Raw genomic sequence first — 22802 nt, 5'->3', positions numbered from 1 at the left:
ACCCACAGAAGGTAGTAAAGTGGTTGTAAAGGCTGAAGGTTTTTTACCTTTGTATGAAGGTAAAAAAAAACACCTGTGTGCTGCTCCCACAGCCCCCCTAATACTCACCTGTGTCCCCTCTCGATCCAGCGATGTGCACGGGAGCCAAGGCTGTTCTGGGACTCCCTTTCCTCAGTGACCGAGACAGTAGCGGGAGCAATTGGCTCCCACTACTGGCAATCACAGCCAGTGAGCCAATGAGGAGAGTGCAGGGGGTATAACGCTGTATAATTTATTTTTAACACTTTTTTTGGTGAATGAGTAGGGGTACAATCTACCCCATACTCATATACATGGCGGGGCTGGGATCTGGGTGCCCCCTTACAGTTTCTGATAGCCCCTGCTCGCAGACCCCCACAAGCACTGGTCAGGGTTGTGGAGAAGAGGCCCTTGCCTCCTTCAACATGGGGAGCCCCCCTACCCCAAAAGCACCCCCCCCCCATGTTGAGGGCATGTGGCCTGGTATGGTTCAAGAGGAGTGGGCGCTCACTCATTCCCCCCCCCCCCTCTTTCCTGGCCTGCCGGGTTGCATACTCCCCCCTAACACCCAGCTGTGTTTTTTTTCCCCTCTATTTGTGTTCAAAACTGATGACGTGTGCAATTCAGGACCGTTCCCATGGAAGGCAGTGAGCCTGGAACCGCACAGCAGTGCTCAGAAAACGCGCAGGCCTCTTTTTAAATTTGCACTGTGGCTGCTTCACAGATATGTGAACCCATGGAAAGCCGGCTTGGTTCACATGTCATGTTAATCGGATGCAGTTCTGTTTAAAAATAACAAACATGTCATACTTACCTGGCCTGCGTAGCGGTTTTGGACAGAGCAGCCCAGATCCTCCTCTTCTCGGGTCCCTCACCGGCACTCCTGGCCCCTCCCTCCTGCTGAGTGCCCCCACAGTTAGCAGCTTTCTATGGGGGCACCCGAGCCAAACCACTGCTCTGTGTGTCTATTCAGACACTGAGCCACGGCTCGGCTCCGCCCTCTTTTGCTTCTTATTGGCTCACTGACTTTGACTGACAGCTGCGGGAGACATTGGCCAATACTAAGAGTGCGTCCCAGCCTGCTTGGACGTTCCTGCAACATTGTATAGATTGAGATGGGGCTCAGGTAAGTATTAGGGGGCTTAGGGGGGCTGATGCACACAGAAGGTGTTTTATCCTAATACATAGAATGCATTAGGATAAAAAAAACCTTCTGACTTTAGAACCACTTAAAGCAGGGGTCTCCAAACTACGGCCCTCCAGTTGTTCAGGAACTACAATTCCCATCATGCTTAGTCATGTCTGCGAATGTCAGAGTTTTACAATGCATCATGGGAAGTGTAGTTCCACAACAGCTGGAGGGCCGTAGATTGAGGATCCCTGACTTAAAGCATACAGAGTCTTGACTAGCAGTGAGGCTTTGAAGAGGCAGAAAGCCACACACATGTAAATCTTCAGAGATGAAAGAAGACAAGTAATAAAAGACAGTAAGAAATTTGTTAACCGGTTGCCGACCGCCGCACGACTATATACTGCGGCGGTCAGCCCCGGCCAGGCAGAGTGACGTATGGGTACGTCACTCGCCTGTCACTGACTTGAGAGCCAATTGCGGGCGGGCGCACTCGTTCACTGACAAGTCAGTGCGCGTGACCGGCGGTTCCGATGTCCGCCGGTCACACTACGATCGCTCCGGTGAAGGGAGAAAGGCGGAGCGGCTTATGTAAACAAGCCGCCCGTCATTCTCCCTGGTGTAAAAATGAAGATCAGACGGTTCTACTATGTAGGACCGTTGATCTTTGTTTTTACACCAATAGCCATGTCCCTATACAGTTAGAATCACACCCCTAGGGACACACTTAACCCCTCCCTCTCCAATACAGTTAACCCCTTCCCTGCCAGTGTCATTTTTGCAGTAACAGTGCATATGTATAGCACTGATTACTGCAGTAATGTCACTGGTAACCCCAAAAGTGTCAAAAATGTCAGTCAAGGGTCCGATCTGTCCGCCGCAATGTCGCAGTACCGAAAAAAAAATCGCAGATCGCCGCCATTACGCGTTAAAAAAAAAAAACACCAAAAATGACAAAAATCTTTCCCTTTGTTAGTAAACGCGATAACTTTTGCGCAAACCAATCAAAATACGCTTTTTGCGATTTTTTTTTACCAAACATATGTAGCATAAAACAAATTGGCCGAAAATGTTAAAAAATTTTGATTTTTACATTTTTTTGGGGGGAATTTCATATAAAAAAATGTGAAAAATATTGTTATTTTTGCAAAATTAACGCTCTTTTTTTGTTTATAGCGCATGATCAAAAAATCGCACAGGTGATCAAATACCACCAAAAGAAAGCTCTGTGGGAAAAAAAGGACGTCAAATTCATTTAGGTACAGCGTCGCACGACCGCGCAATTGTCCGTTAAAGTCACGCAGTAAAAAATCGCAAAAAAACCCCTGGTCTTTTAGCAGCCAAATCCTCCGGGGCTTAAGTGGTTAAAGGATAGAGCCACTTAGTACTAGGGATGCACTGATCCGATATTTGAATCAGATATCGGCCCCGATACGGGCAAAATAGCTGGATGGGGGGATCGGTAAAATTAACAGATCCACGGGCCGATCCGGTTTTGCTCTTTATAGCTTGTGAGGGAGCAGAGAACAGCTGTCAAAGAAAAAAAAAAGAGCCTCCTGCAAATGCCTTTCAACTCTCCCAGTTAAGTAAACACAATGATTACTATGTATCTTTTCGTTCCGTCTGCCGGAGGAGGGAAGTTTAACCCCTTAAAGACTAAACCCATGACATTTTAGATTTTGAATGCACAATTGTTATAGGGTATCTGCAGATACCGATCTGGAAGTATTATTTTGTTATAAGCTCACAAAACAGTACTTCTGGATCGGACTCGTGATCGGCGATTTCACAAAGCAAAAGATCGGGATCGGGACCAAAAAAGGCGGATCGGTGCATCCCTACTTAGTACTACATAGTTACTGCACCGACATCCCTAAAATATGCAAATAAATATGCTGATAAAAGACAGTGTTCATGTCACATTTGTCACTTAAAACAAACCCAAAAGCAGATTTGTGCAAATGAGAAATTCCGGACAGCCGCACTCCAATGCAATCACCTTTACTGGTATAAAAAACAGTCCATACAGCAAATTGAGGCAGAAATATCAGCTTTAACTAATGTGTTTACACCCTTACTGATGACTAAGCACCAGGAACGGTGTGAAACGCGTTAGTTAAAGCTGATATTTCTGCCTCCATTTGCTGTATGGACTTTTTTTTATACCAGTAAAGGTGAATGCATTGGAGTGCGGCTGTCCGGAATTTCTCATTTGCAGTTACTGCGTGCAGAACCAGCACCCTTTCTACCTGCAGGGGAGGCGTGGTAGAAGAATTGCCACCTGGAGCGGTATATCATGTGTGTCCAAAAAGAAGATTTATTAAACAACTATAAATGTAGACTGTGTGTACATGGTGCGGTCTCTGCGCTCTCGGGCTTTAGTGGCATTCATCTTTAGTTCCGTGATTTTGGAAGTATTTTATTACAGTGCAAAGGCAATCTCTTCTGAGTACCTACAATCTGCTGTCTGCGTTTCAACAAAACAATTTTCGTTTTAAAATGTCATCCATGCCCTTTGCGTTTACATTTTTGTAGAGATTTGTAGAACTCTTCTGAGCTCCTTGAGAGCTTTCATCCTCTAAATATATCACAGAAGTGGTTCAAAGGGTACCTACGAAAATCTTTAATGCCTTACCATATTTTCCTTTGTGGCCTTTACAGAAGTGTAGTACATGGTGTCAGAACAGATGACAACCGGTCAACGGAAACTTGATCTGTAATCGAAGGCCAAAAACGGGGCTCTGTGGGTTACTGTATGTTTGTAGGGTTCAGAACCTCTTAACCACTTCCAGCCCAGGCAAATCCTGCCATTTCTCTCCTACATGTAAAAATCATAATTTACAGTGCCTTTCAAAAGTATTCACCCCCTTGGCATTTTTTGTTTTTGTGTGTTTTGTTGCCTCACAACCTGGAATTAACATGGATTGTTTGAGGATTTGCATCATTTAATTTACAGAACATGCCCACAACTTTGAAGATTTTCTTTTATATATATATATATATATATATAGAGTGAAGCAAACAACAAATAGGACAAAATAACAGAAAAAGTCAATGTGCATAACTATTCACCCCCCCCCCCCCAAGTCAATACTTTGTAGAGCCACCTATTGCGGCAAACACAGCTACAAGTCGCTTTGGATAAGTCTCTCTGAGCTTGCCACATCTTACCACTGGGATCTTTGCCCATCCCTCCTTGCAAAACTGCTCCAGCTCCTTCAAGTTGGATGGTTTGCAATCTTTAATTCTGACCACAGATTTTCTATTGGATTGAGTTCTGGGCTTTGACTTGGCCATTCCAACACATTTACATGTTTACCCTTAAACCACTCAAGTATTGCTTTAGCAGTGTGTTTGGGGGTCATTGTCCTGCTGGAAGGCGAACCTCCGTCCTAGCCTAGAATCACGCACAGAGTGGTACAGGTTTTGCTCAAAAATATCCCTCTATTTAGCACTATCCATCTTTCCCTCAACTCTGACCAGTTTCCCAGTCCAGGCTGCTGAAAAACATCCCCACAGCATGATGCTTCCACCACCATGTTTCACTGTGGGGATGGTGTTCTTTGGGTGATGCGATGTGTTGGGTTTGCGACAGACATAGCGTTTTCTTTGATGGCCGAAAAGTTCAGTATTAGGCTTCATGTACACTGCTACTTGTAAACGACCGTTTTTGAGCAGTTGGGCGTTTTTTTCAGAAGCCCCTGAACCCACCTCTATGTTATCTTATCTGTCCATGTACACTGGGTCGTTTACAGTCATTTAGAGGTAGTTCAGTTCAGTGTTGTTTTTTGGAAAGCAATTATTTGCGTTCAGAATGTTCAGAACATGTGTTTACCGGCGTTTCAAACGCAAAAACGCGACCGAACGCGATCACCCGCGTTTAGCGCTCGCGTTTTTCCATTTTAAAGGGGAATGATTTTTTTACCTCTAAAAACAGATCTGATCGCAAACGCCTGCTAAACGCGGCTGCAAACGTGACACAACAGAGGTTTTAAACGTCCTTTAAATTCCAGCGTTCAAAGGACTTTTTACAATCTCCCGTGTACAAGTAGCCTTAGTCTCGTCAGACATTTTGGGAGTCTCCCACATGCCTTTTCGCAGACTCAAAATGTGCTATTTTTCTGAAAGTAATGGCTTTCTTCTGGCCATAAAGCCCAACTCTATGGAGCGTACGGCTTATTGTTGTCCTATGTACAGATATACTCCAATCTCTGCTGTGGAACTCTGCAGCTCCTCCAGGGTTACCTTAGGTCTATGTGCTGCCTCTCTGATTAACCCCCCTGGTGGTCTGATAATGTCAGGATTTCTGTGCTAAAAGTGGTACATTGTTTTGCATAGAAATCTGTTGTTTTACATTTTAAAACTCGCCTTCCCCTGCGATCCCCCGCCGTCCTCCAGCCATCCTCCCGCTGTGTGCTCGGCCCATGCCGGCACCTGTCTTCCGGTACCCTTCCCTGTGAGCATTGCGACGCAGGGGGTGGAACCGGCGGCAAATTAAAAAATGTAAATAAACCAAGTGACATGATACAAAGCTGTGATCCTAACGGATTACACTGTATCATCCCATTTCACCACAGGATTTCACCTGGTGACTTTTCCAGTGCCCTGCCTGTGCTTTTCCAGTTCTTTGTGCCTGGAAAATAGAGAACGACCATGGCGTCCAAAAAGCATTCTTTTTGCACAAAAGCACTTTTAGACGAACTGGAAAACAGCGACAGTGAAACGGAGTTACTTGAAGAACTGAGCGATAGCGATTCGTGGGAAAATTCGTCATCAGGTACGGGAAGTGACGACAGCAACGTTTCTGATGTCTCTTTCTGGCACATAGCTTGGTTGGAAATTCTGAAGAATCATTTGATATACTTCCGAAATTCCACAAGCTATGTGCCAGAAAGAGACATCAGAATCCTCGCTGTCGTCACTTTCCGTACCTGATGACGAATTTTCCTACGAATCTCTATCGCTCAGTTCTTCAAGTAACTCCGTTTAGCTGTCGCTAGTTTTCAGTTTGTCTAACAACAGGTGCACTAGATGGGCAACAATGAGACGACCTGCAAAACAGCAATTGTTTTACAGGTTGAGGCCACTGACATTTTTCCCCTATTCATCTTTTTGGACTGTTTTTCACTAGTTTTGCTTTTGGCTAGTGTCAATGTCACTACTGGTACCATGGGGAGATACCTGGACCCTATAGAGGTAGCACAGGTAATCCAACTCCTCTAGGAGGGCACCTTAATACGTGCCATTGCCAAGTTTTGCTGTGTCTCCCAGCACAGTCTAAAGAGCATGAAGGAAATTCCAGGAGACGGGTAGTTACTCAAAGAGAGCTGGACAGGGCCGTAGAAGGTCCTTAACCCATCAGCAGGACTGGTATCGGCTCCTTTGTGCAAGGAGGAACAGGATCAGCACTGCCAGAGCCCTACAAAATGACCTCCAGCAGGCCACTGGTGTGAATGTCTCTGACCAATCAGAAACGGACCTCACGAGGGTGGCCTGAGAGTCCGACGTCCTCTAGTGGGCCCTGTGCTCACTGCCTGACTCTGTGAAGCTCAATTGGCATTTGTCATTGAACACCAGAATTGGCAGGTCTACCGTTGGCGCCCTGTACTTTTCACAGATTAGAGCAGGTACACCCTGAGCACATGTGACAGATGTAAAGGGGTCTGAAAAAGCCGTGGAGAACATTATGCTGCCTGTAACATCATTCAGCATGACCGGTTTGGTGGTTGGGGAGGCATATCCATGGAGGGACACACAGGCCTGCCTAAGTTGCAGCATTCCTCCTGGCCGACAGCCCCCCCCATTTCGATGGAGAGGAGGTTCTGTCTAGAGCAGTGCTGGCCTGGTTCCTGTTATGGTAAGTAACTGTCCCCCCTTCTCCCCCTGGAGGGTTTTATGGTGGAAGTGGGCCCCTCCATGTGATGGTCAGACCCCTGGGTTCCCCTCCTTCCCATTAGGTAGCCCCCCTCATGGGTCTAGCCGTCCCTGTGGGCCATCTCACCCCCCATCTGTATCCCCTCTCCTCCACTAATGCTGGGGCTGTGGGGTGGCCTTGTTCACCGCCTAGGGGGCAGGGTGCTGTGCTGGAGATGGGGGCGGGGGAGTGCGCCAGTGGGTGGCTGGGCGATCGACTGTGGGGGGGGGGGTCTGTACCTGGTGGAGGCTCCTGCAAGGGTCGCCCCTTCTTGTCTGTGCTGTTTTCTGAGCCCTAGGGATCCCTACTGGGCCCCTGGAAGCCTCCTGGTGCCACGTGGGGCCGCCATTTTCTTGTAGCCTGTGTGCTTAATGCACGGCGGCCATGTTTGTGTAGTCCAGGGGCCATTTTTCGGTGGTTTGCCATTGAAAATAGCAGCGGCCATGACAGTGGAGCCCTTTGGCATTCACAAGCCATGCAGAGCGGAAAAGGTGTTCCCTTTCCCCTCCTATTTTGACAGAATTGTCACTAAATAGTGGGGACGACCAAAGCGTCCCCTTGGGGTCCCTAAGCGATTTTGCTAGGCAATACCCCTATGAGGAGTCCCTTCTTAATATGTGGACTGTTCCACCGGTGGTGGACTCTCCGGTTTTCAGTTTGTACAAGGCAACCATGATTCCGGTTCAAGAGTCCCCGGCCTTTAAGGACCTGGCTGACAGGAAGGCGGAGGTTTTGCCCCACAATATGTACAATCCTGGCTGGTTTGGCACTGAGGCCGATATTCAGTATCACAGACTCCGACCAAATGGGCTAGGCTTTTGCGCCGTGACCTGGAGGGAGGAGTAGCCCCCCCCCCCCTGCCTTTGCTTAGCTGGCGGACCAGATGGTCCAGGGGCTGCAGTTTATCTGTGATGTCTCTTTGGATGTGGCTCCCCTAGTGTCTCGGCTCTCTGTTTCGGCAGTGGTCCTTCGGCAAGTGAAGTGAACAGACTCAGATTATACACAGAAACAAATCCTCCTACAAAAGTTTTACTTATATACCTGCTGTCTTCAGCTTTCTAGACTGTTTACTTAGTGCACGTCCTGTTAGAAGTTTCTCTTTCTGATTCACCTGTGGGAGGGAAATTTGGCCATACCCTGTGAGACAGCTGATTGGAGGAAAGGCACACCCCCCCCCCTCCTCCTCCATATAGGCAGAAACCTGCTGTGCTGTGAATAGACCTTCTCTCTACTAATCTATTTATAGCACCCATCCCAACACAAAATTCAGCCTCTCAGTTGTCGGAAAACTTGTCAGAAGTTATCATGCTGATAACAGAAGAATGGTGTGGGACTTAGTGCTTTGAAGAGAGAAAGGTAAACACTACAGATATATATGTGCCCAAGTCAGATTTCATGAATCAGGTTTATATTCACTGTAAGGTGGTCATAGATTGATTGAAATTTGGCCAGTTCACCAGGGACCGGCCATATTTTGATCCGTGTGTGGCCACTGCTGCTCAACAGAAATTGATCTTTAAATATACAACTTACATTATGGAGATTGATGTTTATTTTAACCACTTAAGCCCCGGAAGATTTTACCCCCTTCCTGACCAGGGCCTATTTTGCGATTCGGCACTGCGTGACTTTAACGGACAATTGCGCGGTCGTGCGACGCTGTACCTAAACGAATTTGACGTCCTTTTTTTCCCACAAACAGAGCTTTCTTTTGGTGGTATTTGATCACCTGTGCGATTTTTTGATCATGCGCTATAAACAAAAAAAAGCGTAAATTTTGCAAAAATAACAATATTTTTCACATTTTTTATATGAAATTCCCCAAAAAAATTTAAAAATCAAAATTTTTTAACATTTTAGGCCAATTTTTTTTTTTACCATATGTATTTTGATTGGTTTGCGCAAAAGTTATTGCGTTTACTAACAAAGGGAAATATTTGTCATTTTTGTTGTTTTTTTTTTTTTTAACGCGTAATGGCGGTGATCTGCGATTTTTTTTGCGGGACTGCGACATTGGGGCGGACAGATCGGACCCTTGACTGACATTTTTGACACTTTTGGGGGTACCAGTGACATTACTACAGTAATCAGTGCTATACATATGCACTGTTACTGTAAAAATGACACTGGCAGTGAAGGAGTTAACTGTATTGGAGAGGGAGGGGTTTAAGTGTGTCCTAGGGGCGTGTTTCTAACTGTGATTGGCTGTGGCTTGATGTGTAAGAACAACGATCAACGGTCCTACATAGTAGAACCGTTTGATCACCATTCTTACACAGGGAGAACTGACAGGCGGCTTTGTTTACACTAGCCGCCTGCCTTTCTCCCGCTGTCACGGACGATCGCGCGATGTCCGCCGGGCACACGCGCGGGGGGGGGGGGGGGGGGGTCCGTGACCGAGCGGGAGCGCGCATCCGGCGGCGCGTGCTCGCTCCCAAAACCCTTACAGGCTAGCGACGTAGCCCTACGTCGCTCTGCCTGTGAGGGGCTGACTGCCGACGTAAATAGTCGTGCGGCAGTCGGCAAGTGTTTAAGTATGTTTCCATGTTTATGATAACCTGAATATTGGTATTTTTTTTTAGGCAATGCTCTGAGTGTGACCAGGCCGGGAGCAGTGATGTAGAAGCAGATTTCGCTATGGAAACTTTACCAAATGGGACAAAGAGATCTAGAAGGCAGATAAAGGAGCCAGTAAAATTTGTATCACAGGATGTAGTACAAGACACCAAGAAGACTCCTTTGAGAACTACGGTAAGTATTAGAAAGGTGCAAAGGGACTTGCACAAAAGTCACTTTGTGAACTGTTGCTTAAATACAGTTGGGGCCGGAGTATAGAGCCATACCTAAGTGCAAAATACTTTTAGGAAAACATGGTTTGCTTTTGAGATGCGATCACACAAACTTGTACAGGTGAATAAAAGTGGCAGAACATGCTAGAGAAATGCTTCATATGATTGAAACATTGCATTGCATATCCTTCAAATTCATCACAAACATATCAGAAGCAAACATATATTGGGGGAAATAACTATTTGATCCCCTGCAAATTATGTAAGTTTGCCCACTTACAAAGAAATTAAGGGTCTATCATTTTTATCATAGGTGTATTTCAAATGATAGAGACAGAATATCAACCAAAAATCCAGAAAAAAAACATGATACAAATGTTAAAACTTGAGTTGCAGTTCAGTGAGTAAAATAAGTATTTTATCTCCAAGCAAAATATGACTTAGTACTTGGTGGAGAAACCCTTGTTGGCAAGCAAAGAGGTAAGACAATTCTTATAGTTGGTTACTAGGTTTGCACTCATCTCAGGAGGGATTTTGGTCCACTCTTCTTTACAGATCATCTCTAAATCCTTAAGGTTTCTTGGCTGTCTCTTGGCAACTTGAAGTCTCAGCTCCCTCCATACATTTTCTATAAAATTTAGGTTTGGGGACTGGCTAGGGCATTCCATGCCCTTAATGTGCTTCCACGACCTTAATGTGCTTCTTCTTGAGCCACTCCTTTGTTGCCTTGGCAGTATGTTTTGGGTCATTGGCATGACCTCAGTGTTCTGGCTGAGGGAAGATGGTTCTCATCCAAAATTTTACAATGCATGGCCCCGTCCATTGGCTCTCAATGCAGCAAAATCAGACTGTTCCTTTAGTAGAGAAACAGCCCCAAAGCGTCATGTTTCCACCTCCATGCTTGACTGTAGGGATGGTGTTCTTAGAGTCAAAGTCCGCATTTTTCTTCCTCCAAACATGGCGAGTCGAGTTAGTGCCAAAGAGCTCAGTTTTGATCTCATCTGCCTACAGCACTTTCTCCCAATCCTTCTCTGAATCATTTAGATGTTCATTGGCATGCTTCAGATGGGCCTGTGCTGTACATGTGCCTTCTAGAGGAGGGAGACCTTGTGGGCGCTGCAGGATTTCAATCCATGGCGGGGTATTGTGTTACCAATGGTTTGTTTGGTGACTGTGGTCCCAACTGTCTTGAGATCATTCACAAGTTCCTCATTTGTAGTTCTCGGATAATCCTTCACTTTTCTCATGATCATCCTTACCCAATGAAGCAAAATCTTGCATAGAGCTCCAGACCGAGGGCGATTGATGGTTATTTTGTACAGTGGGTACGGAAAGTATTCAGACCCCCCTTAAATTTTTCACTCTTTGTTATATTGCAGCCATTTGCTAAAATCATTTAAGTTCATTCTTCTTCCTCATGAATGTACACATAGCACCCCATACTGACAGAAAAACACAGAATTGTTGACCTTGTTGCAGATTTATTAAAAAAGAAAAACTGAAATATCACATGGTCCTAAGTATTCAGACCCTTTGCTCAGTATTTAGTAGAAGCCCCCTTTTGATCTAATACAGCCAGGAGTCTTTTTGGGAAAGATGCAACAAGTCTTTCACACCTGGATTTGGGGATCCTCTGCCATTGCTCCTTGCAGATCCTCTCCAGTTCTGTCAGGTTGGATGGTAAACGTTGGTGGACAGCCATTTTTAGGTCTCTCCAGAGATGCTCAATTGGGTTTAAGTCAGGGCTCTGGCTGAGCCATTCAAGAACAGTCACGGAGTTGTTGTGAAGCCACTCCTTCGTTATTTTAGCTGTGTGCTTAGGGTCATTGTCTTGTTGGAAGGTAAACCTTCGGCCCAGTCTGAGGTCCAGAGCACTCTGGAGAAGGTTTTTGTCCAGGATATCCCTGTACTTGGCCGCATTCATCTTTCCCTCGATTGCAACCAGTCGTCCTGTCCCTGCAGCTGAAAAACACCCCACAGCATGATGCTGCCACCACCATGCTTCACTGTTGGGACTGTATTGGACAGGTGATGAGCAGTGCCTGGTTTTCTCCACACATACCGCTTAGAATTAAGGCCAAAAAGTTCTATTTTGGTCTCATCAGACCAGAGAATCTTATTTCTCACCATCTTGGAGTCCTTCAGGTGTTTTTTTTTAGCAAACTCCATGCAGGCTTTCATGTGTCTTACACTGAGGAGAGGCTTCCGTCGGGCCACTCTGCCATAAAGCCCCGACTGGTGGAGGGCTGCAGTGATGGTTGACTTTCTACAACTTTCTCCCCTCTCCAGACTGCATCTCTGAAGCTCAGCCACATTGATCTTTGGGTTCTTCTTTACCTCTCTCACCAAGGCTCTTCTCCCCCGATAGCTCAGTTTGGCCGGACGGCCAGCTCTAGGAAGGGTTCTGGTCATCCCAAACGTCTTCCATTTGAGGATTATGGAGGCCACTGTGCTCTTAGGAACCTTAAGTGCAGCAGAAATCTTTTTGTAACCTTGGACAGATCTGTGCCTTGCCACAATTCTGTCTCTGAGCTCTTCAGGCAGTTCCTTTGACCTCATAATTCTCATTTGCTCTGACATGCATTGTGATCTGGAAGGTCTTATATAGACAGGTGTGTGGCTTTCCTAATCAAGTCCAATCAGTATAATCAAACACAGCTGGACTCAAATGAAGGTGTAGAACCATCTCAAGGATGATCAGAAGAAATGGAAAGCACCTGAGTTAAATATATGAGTGTCACAGCAAAGGGTCTGAATACTTAGGACCATGTGATATTTCAGTTTTTCTTTTTTAATAAATTTGCAACAATGTCAACAATTCTGTGTTTTTCTGTCAGTATGGGGTGCTATGTGTACATTCATGAGGAAGAAGAATGAACCTAAATGATTTTAGCAAATGGCTGCAATATAACAAAGAGTGAAAAATTTAAGGGGGTCTGAATACTTTCCGTACCCACTGTATTTCTTCCATTTGTGAATTATCGCTCCAACAGTTGTCTTTCTCACCAAGCTTCTTGATATTTGGTCTCATAGCCCATTCCAGCCCTGTGCAGGTCTACTATCTTGTCCCTGAACCCTGTCCCTTGTCGCACAATTTCAAACTCACATTTTAATGCAAGTTCGGAGGCGAGTTTAAAGACATCTGTGCGGGTTCATGCACCGATGTCTATTGAAATCGCCCCCAAGGTCCCTAAAGTAGCGCAGGAACTTCTTTTGGAAATTTTGTTCCATAACGAATCCATTAATCTACTCTCTATGTTTATGGAGGTGACTGGAATGGTTTTGCTCCATTTCTTGTATAAAATCAATGACAATAAAACATGTCAAATCGCGCCGATGTGAACGGGGGTTGAATGGAAGAAAGAGATTCTGTGGACAGGTGTCTTTTATACATATAACGAGTTGTCGTTAGGAGCACCTTCCTAAATTGACAGGACTAATCTGTGAACCACATGAGCACATACTGTAGCCAGTCTGTGGGAGCCAGAATCATTGTTGGTTGGTAGGGGATCAAATACTTATTTTACTCACTGAACTGCAACTCAATTTAGAACATTTGAATTATTTGTTTTTTTCTGGATTTTTGGTTGATATTCTGTCTCTATCATTTGAAATACACCTATGATAAAAATTTTAGAACCTTCATTTCTTTGTAAGTGGGCAAACTTACAAAATGTATAGAGCAGCCTTTCCCAACCTTTTCAACACAGAGGAACCCTTGAAATAAATGTCTGGACTCGGGGAACCCCTGCTAAAAATGAAAAATCTACAACTCATGATACATTAGTGTGACAGTCAGTGGGAAGAATGCTCCTTACTCATGTCATCATTGGGAAGAATTACCCCCTTACAGATAGATAAAAGGAACAATGGTGTCATTGGGAACTTATCTGAGAGGCAGAAATTGCCCATTGCTCAAGGAACCCCTAGCAACCTCAGGAGGAATCCTAGGGTTCCATGGAAGGCTGGTTGAGAAACCCTGGTATAGAGGATCAAATAAATATTTTCCCCACTGTAAGTATGAAGCTTATTTATTTGTGAAGATCTAAATACAAACTACAACATGGGACATCCCTGTGGACAATTCTGGTCATAGGAGCCTTTAAGAGAGTAGAAATTGATAAAAAGGGATGTGTTGCTTCTAAAATATTTCACTTCCATTGGATCCAATTTATACATCTTGATATACAGTAAAGATGGACATAACACCCAATTCTTAATCTCGATTGTCTTATAACCATGCGTTCATATTATTGAACACATGCACTTGAACGTTAATCTTGGCTTTGTCCTTAACCACTTGCCGACCGCCGCAAGTATATATACTGTGGCGGTCAGCCCCGTGCAGGCAAAGTGACGTACCGGTATGTCACTAGCCTGTGAGCTCGTTCACGGACCCCCCCGCGCGAGTGACCGGCGGACCTGATGTCCGCCGGTCACTCGCGATCATCAGTTACAGAGGGAGAAAGGCAGGCGGCTAGTGTAAACAAAGCCGCCTGTCACTCTCCCTTGTGTAACAGCAGAGATCTAACGGTCCTGCTATGTAGGACCGTAGATCTCTGCTGTTACATGTAAAGCCACATCCAATCACAGTTAGAAACACACCCCTAGGGACACACTTAACCCCTCCTTCTCAAATACAGTTAACCCCCTTCCCTGTCAGTGTCATTTTTACAGTAACAGTGCATATGTATAGCACTGATTACTGTAGTAATGTCACTGGTACCCCCAAAAGTGTAAAAAATGTCAGTCAAGGGTCCGATCTGTCTGCCGCAATGTCGCAGTCCCGCAAAAAAATCGCAGATCGCCGCCATTACTCGTTAAAAAAAAAAAAAAAACACCAAAAATGACAGAAATTTTTCCCTTAGTAAATGCAATAACTTTTGCGCAAACCAATCAAAATACGCTTATTGCGATTTTTTTTACCAAACATATGTAGCGAAAAACAAATTGGTCAAAAATGTTAAAAAAATTTTGATTTTTACATTTTTTTGGGGGGGGGAATTTAATAAAAAAATGTGAAAAATATTGTTATTTTTTCAAAATTTACGCTTTTTTTTTTTGTTTATAGCGCATGATCAAAAAATCGCACAGGTGATGAAATACCACCAAAAGAAAGCTCTGTTTGTGGGAAAAAAAAGGACGTCAAATTCGTTTAGGTACAGCGTCCTTTAATGCAACCGCGCAATTGTGCATTAAAGTCACGCAGTGCCGAATCGCAAAATGGGGCCTGGTCAGGAAGAGGGTAAAATTTTCCGGGGCTTAAGTGGTTAAGAGTAGAAATTGATAAAAAGGGATGTGTTTCCAAAATATTTCACTTCCATTGGATCCAATTTATAGCATCTTGATATACAGTAAAGATGGACATAACACCCAATTCCTAATCTCCATTGTCTTATAACCATACGTTCAGATTATTGAATACATGCACTTGAACGCTAATCTTGGCTTTGTCCTTAAAAGCAATACATATGTTGAGTTCCTCTAATTGTGGACTTTTGCTGACCGGACTCTTTTTTTCCATAACAAATCCATTAATCTACTCTCCATGTTTATGGAGGTGACTCGAATGGTTTTGCTCCATTTCTTGTATAAAATCAATAACAATAAAACAGAACTAGCAGAGCACGGCATTGCTGAACATATAGTGAATTAATTAAACCTCATTTCAGTGTTTAAGTGAAATGAATTGGTTTTATCTGGGAATCTATAGGACTAACTCCACATGACCAGCTGTCCTGTGCACAGCATTCACATCTGTTCCATCCAGGGGGAGGCTACGTGTAGTGACAGCGATGTATTCTCCAGCATGGTAATGATTGGGTTTATTCATACTATCGGGGTTTGCTACTTCCATCTTCAGGTATATCCATTTTTTTACCTTGGGCTTCGTAAAGCCAAATTAACCTTCAGATTTTTTAAATCCACTAAATTTACTCCATGCACATCAGAAAAGGTGTACAAAGCTCTGCACTTTAATTTAGAAAGCAGTCAAAGGAAAAGCCTGTCTCTTGCCGCAGCTGCAGAGTAGGACCCTTACTCCCTGTGGGGGAAACAGTTTCTTTGTAGAAATTCAACACCCCCCCCTACCCCTACTGAGCCAGAGGTAGTGCTCTGCAATCAACAAAACCCATACTCCCTGCTGATTTGGGAACTCTGGCTCTGAAGGCTGTAGGTGACATGATGGACCTCTGCAGAGAGATCATTGCCTCCCTCTATCTTTCGCATACAACAGATAACAAAGCACATAAACACTTCCAGTGGATAGGGTTCTGCCTCAGAGTCTACTTGAGCATTGTATTATCAAGAGCTTTGTTGAAGCAGCCCTCCTCAGATCGGGGAATCTAGTAGAAGATGTAAAAGAGCACACAGGAGGGAACACAGGCCTAGTGCATTACCAAAGTTTTTTTTTTTTGTATAGAACAAAACGTTAGTGTTAATTTTGGCAGCAAATTTTGGTTTAGTTTTAGTCATAGTCTTTTGACTAAAATGCCATTTTAGTTTTAGTCGTTTTTTAGTCTTTTTACTAAAATGCTATGTTAGTTTTAGTCATATTTTAGTCCTCGGAATTGTTTTAGTTTTAGTCATATTTTAGTTGACTAAAATCTCCAGTACATTTTAGTCAACTACAAATCAAATGGGTTTAGGTATATTGTAATGCATTATTTAAAAATTTCTCTAGAATTTCCAAACTAATTATATAACCCTGGAGTAAAAATCTAATAATCTGATATTCTTTATGGTATTAGGGTTTGAACACGCACTACAGACACAGATTAAGAGCCGGTTCACGCTGGGGCGACCTGGTCGCCTGACAGGTCGCCTGCCATAGAGAAGCTGTGGACCCGTTCTAATAGGAGTGACACAAGTCGCTCCGACTTAGAAAAAGGGTCCGGAGCTTCTTTTGGGGCGACCCGGAGGGACCTGCATAGACTTCAATGTTATGAAGTCCGTGCCGGCCGCTCCGAGGTCGCGGTACGAGCAGCGCATCGCGACTTGTGAGGTCGCCCCGGCAAGTCGGATCGCTCTAATGTGAACCGGCTCTTAGCCATTGAGATATATAACGTCTTTATAAATAAAACCGAGTTTCATAAACAAACAAAAATATTTGACAAACAGAAGTGCAACTTTAACCACTTTAACCACTTGCCTACTGGGCACTTATACCCCCTTCCTGCCCAGGCCAATTTTCAGCTTTCAGCGCTGTCATGCTTTGAATGACAATTGCGCGGTCATGCTACACTGTACCCATATGAAATTTTTAGCATTTTTTTCACACAAATAGAGCTTTCTTTTGGTGGTATTTAATCACCTCTGGCTTTTTTATTTCTTACAAAAAAAAAAAGAAAGGCAGAAAATTTTGAAAAAAAAAAAGTTTTTCTTATTTTCTGTGAGTAAATTTGGAAAATAAATACATTTTTCTCCTTCACTGATGTGCGCTGATGAGGCGGCACTGATGGGCACTGATAGGCTGCACTGATGGGCACTGATGAGGTGGCACTTATGGGCACTGATAAGGTGGCACTGATGAGGAGGTACTAATATGCCGCACTGATAGGTGGCACTGCTGGGCACTGAGAGGTGGCACTGCTGGGCACTGAGAGGTGGCACTGCTGGGCACTGAGAGGTGGCACTGCTGGGCACTGAGAGGTGGCACTGCTGGGCACTGAGAGGTGGCACTGCTGGGCACTGAGAGGTGGCACTGACGGGCGGCACTGATGGGCACTGAGAGGCGGCACTGATCAGCACTGATGGGCAGCACCATCAGTGCCCATAGTGCTGCTAGTCAGTGCCCATCAGTGCCTAGATGAGCAGGAACTGATGGGCACTGACTGGCAGCACTATGGGCACTGACTGTGAGCACTGATGGCGGGCACTGTGGGCAGTTGTGGCATTTTTTTCCCCTCTTCTGTAATCAGGGCACTGGTGATCAGTGCCCTGATTACATTCCTTTGTGTCCCCTTACCGCTGATCGGCTCTCCTCTTCCTCACACTGCAGTCTCCGTGTGAGGAAGGAGAGCTGGCAAAGAGAGACGATCTCATATGTTTACATATGAGATCATCTCTCATTGCACGGTCCGATCACGTGGTAAATGGCCGCTGTGATTGGCCAATCGCCACGATCTGTGTTTAGCTGTGTCCAAGGGACACAGCCAACACAGATTTTCCCCGATGCGCGCTCGCGGGAGTGCGCGGGGAGCCTGTTACTGGGAGGCCGTTTTAAGACGGCCTCCCGGAAATTAGAGCCCGCGCTGTAGCCGTACTTCGGCTATAGCGCGGGCCGGAAGTGGTTAAGACCGGAAGGATTTGCCCACTTAATGACCAGGACATATTTTGTGATTCGGCATTGCCTTACTTTAACGGACAATTGCACGGTCGTGCAACGATGTACCCAAACAAAATTATTGTCCTTTTTTTCCCATAAATAGAGTTTCTCTTACGTCCTCCGACAGTCGCCGCCTCTTCATATTCGTCACATATGGGGTATTAGACTTTGCTCCGAAGGAGTAGCTAGGCAACAGAATATGTTAACATCAAAGCTTTTAACATATCCCACCCTCAAGGGGTGGTCCCCTCAGTCAATACCCTCCTACTTCCTGCAACCATATCTCAGTTTTAATGTCTAGCTTGTCAGGAGTGGCTGGCTCTCTCTGTGCTGGGGCTTTGTGCCCCAGACTCTTTCTTCTTTTTTGATTTTTTGTTTGAGTTTTCTCTCTACCTTTACTTAGCTGTTCTTTTTGTCAGCATTAGTTAGTTCTTCGGATGAAGAGGATCATGCGGGCTGGGTCTCGGGCTGATCCCCCTGGTCGCAGGTCGTGGGTCAGTGGCTTCCCAGCCTGCCATCGAGCGTTCAGCCAGGTAACGCTCCTGGCACAGTGAACGACCCATCCCTGTTCGGTGCAGGGATGATTGGTGAGGTGGCTACCTCACTGGACGCTGTGCGGTTTCTTAACCCCCATTCTGTGCGTCTTGTATGCGACTCTCCCTGCCTCATGTGCAGCGGCTTGTTCGCCTGTGCGGGTCCCCCACGCCACTGTGAGGTAAGTGTATTTATGTGGGGACCTGTCTGTCTGGGGGGGTGTCAGTCTGGGACTGTGTAACCTGCCTCTATTCACACTGTTTGTCTCCCTATCTCTCGGCTGCATGCTGTGGGCTGCAAGGGGGGGGGGGGGAGCTGTGTGACACTGTGTGTGTCAGCCTTGTCAGTGTGAGAAGCTGTGTGCTGTGGGGCATGTTTTGTGGCATGTTTGGGCATTATACAGCGATCGCTGCGGCGATCTGACATGTTTTTTTATATACAGACATGTGTGCATTACTGTACTGTGGAGCGGCGGTTTCGGCGCCAAACGGCGCCATTTTGCCTACACTCGCTCCGGCCGCATGTTCTACATGCATGGCGGCCATTTTCTTGTAGCCTCCCATAGGCTTTCATAGAGCGCCCTGGCAGCATCACTTCCTCTTCTCCAGGAACACCGATCGAGGCAGCAGCAGCGGCGAGGGTCTCCTCAGGTTATATCCTTCCTATCCATTGCCTGTGTCAGTTTTATTGTCCCTGTGGGGGTCTCATTGTGCTTGTGTGTGGTGCGGTGGGCTGCGCTCGCCGCGCTTGTTAAAGGGGCAGTTAACCCTTTATTATCCGGCATTTGTTATAGGGGCAATGGATTCTCAGGAGGGCAAATTTCCTACCGCCTTGGTGGAAAGCCAGGGGACCGCTGTTTCCCCCCCAGGGGGGGATTTAGCCACTATTGTGGCTGGCCTTGCTGCTCAGGTGCAGATGCTGGTGGCTGCTCAATCTACTAAAAGACCCAGAGTTGCTCTTTCCTCTGATTCTGAGGGTGAAGGTGATGGGGTTGTTATGGCGGGGCCTCCTTATCGGGGTCCCGCTCCTCCCTGGATCTAGTGGGGTCCGAGGTGGAGGCTGAAGTTGAAGGGGTTGATAATTCTCCCCCTGGCTCGCCTGAAGAGCTTGCAATCATGGATGAATTGATTGCTTCCATAAAACAAACGCTGCGTTTGCAGGATGAAGTGTGTCCCCCCGCTGCCTTGGCGGCTTATGGGACGCAGAGAAAACGCAGGACGCCGCAGGTTTTTCCCTGCAATGATGATTTTCAGCACGCTGTTAAGGAACAATGGCGCAATCTTCGCAAACCTTTTGCTGTACCAAGTAGGTTCAAGCTGCGTTATCCTTTCTCGCCTTCCACTGATGAAAGGTGGTGTGTGCCACCCCCAGTGGATCACGCAATTGCGGTTTTAAACAAATCCACTGCGATTCCTGCAGAGGATTCCCCTGTGTTCCGTAATGCCACGGATAGGAGATTGGAGTCTCTTGCCCGTCATACTTATTCTGTTACGGGCTCTATGCTTAAGGCTCTGTTTGCCTCTCTCATGGCGGCCCAGGCGGTCGCAAGTTGGACGCAGATGCTTAGGCGCGTCCTAGTGGCCGATTCGGCCTCGCCGGCGACCCTGGATATGGTGGATCAAATCCACCAGGGTGTCATGTATCTGTGTGATGCGGACTTGGACCTAGTCCCGTTGGCTGCACGTGTGCACAGCATGGCGGTGTTATCTCGCCGCCTGGTTTGGTTGAAATGTTGGTCGGTGGACCAGTCTTCACGTAAGACCTTAGCCAATCTGCCTTATGATGGGTCTCGCCTTTTTGGGGAGTCCTTGGATGTGTTTATTAAGGGGATCACCGGAGGTAAGAGCACTCTCTTGCCCCATTTCCCCAAGGCTAAGGGGGCTTCTGGGAAGAAGCATGCTAATTTTCGGCCCCCTCAGGGGTCCTTTCGTGCCTTTCGGTCGCACTACAAGGGCAAACCGTTCAAAGGTCAAGGCTCTCAGAAGCCCTGGTCTGGAAAACAGAAGTCCGGTCAATCCGGATCCGCAGCCCATAACAGTGCGGCCTGAAGGGGCGCCCTCACCCAGTTTTGGGGTGGGGGGACGCTTGCTCGGTTTTCTTCAGCCCTGGTTGACCCGCGTGCGGGACAGATGGGTTCAGGAGATCGTTCGATCTGGTTACAAGATCGAGTTTCTCTCTCGGCCGGAGAGCAGATTTTTTCCCTCAAATCTTCAACTGTCTCCAGAGCGTTTAGGGACCTGCACCTGGCGGTGCGGGACCTGAGGGCTCAGGGAGTGGTAGTTCCGGTGCCTCATCGGGACAGGTTTCGGGGGTTTTATTCCAACCTGTTCACCGTGCCCAGAAAGGAGGGCAAGGTTCGTCCAATTCTGGACTTGAAGGCTCTGAACCGCTCTGTGCGGGTTCGCAAGTTCCGCATGGAATCCCTGCGGTCGGTGGTGGCTGCCCTGGTTCCGGGGAAATTCATGGCCTCCATCGATTTGAAGGATGCGTATCTTCACATCCCCATTTTCGAGGGTCACCAGAGGTTCCTTCGATTTGCCATTGCGGAGGATCACTACCAGTTCGTGGCGTTGCCTTTTGGTCTCGCCTCGGCTCCGCGGGTCTTCACCAAGGTGCTTGCATCGGTTCTGGCATTATTGAGGGCCCAGGGCATTTCTGTCCTGGGGTATCTGGACGACATTCTGGTTCGGTCTGCGACCAGCCAGGGTCTGGAGAAGGACCTGTCTGTCACGATGCAAACTCTGCAGGAGTTTGGTTAGACGATAAATTTTCCAAAGTCGACACTGAGTCCGTCGGTTCGTCTTCCCTACCTGGGAATGATTCTGGACTCGGTGCAGGCGAAGGTCTTCCTGCCGGAAGACAAACTCAGAACTCTTCAGGAGGAAGTCAGGTCCCTCAGGGACGTTCCGCACTCGTCTCTGCGGACGTGCATGAGATGTCTGGGATTGATGGTCTCGGCCTTCGAGGCGATTCCCTTCGCCCAGTTTCACACGCGGGGTCTCCAAGCGGAGATCCTGTCCATGTGGGACGGGCGACCTCAATCTCTGGATCTTCAAATCTCGTTGAGTCATCGCACCAGAAGAGACCTTCTGTGGTGGCTTCAGTCCCCGATGGTGTCCGGGGGCAAGTCGTCTCGTCCTATCTCGTGGACGGTGATCACCACGAATGCCAGCCTGTCGGGCTGGGGTGGTGTTCTGGGCGTTCTGTCCGCCCAGGGAACTTGGTCGGAGGGGGAGTCTTCCCTTCCGATCAACATTCTGGAATTGCGTGCGATAAATCTCTGTCTTCATCGCTGGACGGACCGACTGCAGGGCTGCCCGGTTCGGGTGCAGACGGACAATGCCACGGCGGTGGCCTACATCAACCACCAAGGGGGCACCAGGAGTGCCCGAGCGGCTCGAGAAGTGGCCGACATTCTGTCTTGGGCCGAGACTCATGTCCCGGCGATAACGGCGGTTCACATTCCGGGGGTGGAGAACTGGCAGGCGGACTATCTGAGTCGCCAGACCCTGGATCAGGGGGAATGGTCTCTCCACCCGGCTGTCTTCCAGATGTTGTGCGCGAAGTGGGGTCGTCCAGATGTGGACCTGTTCGCGTCTCGGCTCAACAACAAGGTGAGAAGGTTCGTAGCAAGGACGCGCGACCCTCGGGCAGACGCGTCGGACGCGTTAGTGGCCCCGTGGCATCAGTACAGGCTGATGTACGCGTTTCCACCGATTCAGTTGCTGTCCAGGTTCCTTCGCAGGTTACACTCGGAACGCAGCACGGTGATTCTTGTGGCACCGGACTGGCCTCGCCGGTCCTGGTACGCAGACCTCGTGAATCTGGCGGTCGACGCCCCGTGGTGTCTGCCTCTTCGAGACGATCTCCTGTCTCAAGGACCGATATACCATCCTGCTTTACAGTCGCTGGCTTTGACGGCCTGGCTGTTGAGACCGAGGTCCTGAAGGAGAAGGGTCTCTCCCCAGAGGTCGTTCATACTTTGATCAACGCGAGGAAGTCTTCCTCGGGGAAGGTTTATTACCGTACTTGGAAGGCCTATTTTGCCTGGTGTGAGTCCAGGGGGTTTTCACCCCGCACGTACTCGGTTTC

The 22802-nt window shown here is 47.0% G+C and overlaps 1 protein-coding gene across 1 annotated transcript in view; it reads left to right on the top strand.

Annotated features, from left to right (window-relative positions):
* PHF14 (PHD finger protein 14) overlaps positions 1–22802 on the top strand; it is a gene marked incomplete at its 5' end in the record, with an annotated part of 389174 nt that overhangs the window by 148453 nt on the left and 217919 nt on the right. The window contains one exon of the mRNA XM_082258885.1: positions 9644–9812. Coding sequence (XP_082115011.1) covers positions 9644–9812 — 169 coding nt within the window. The remainder of the gene's footprint in view (positions 1–9643; positions 9813–22802) is intronic.

This window comes from Pelophylax lessonae (genome assembly GCF_965119305.1).
Source record: "Pelophylax lessonae genome assembly, chromosome: 5".
Lineage (NCBI taxonomy): Eukaryota > Metazoa > Chordata > Amphibia > Anura > Ranidae > Pelophylax > Pelophylax lessonae.
Note: the sequence above shows the minus strand (reverse complement) of the source record. Positions and strands in the feature narration are given on the sequence as shown.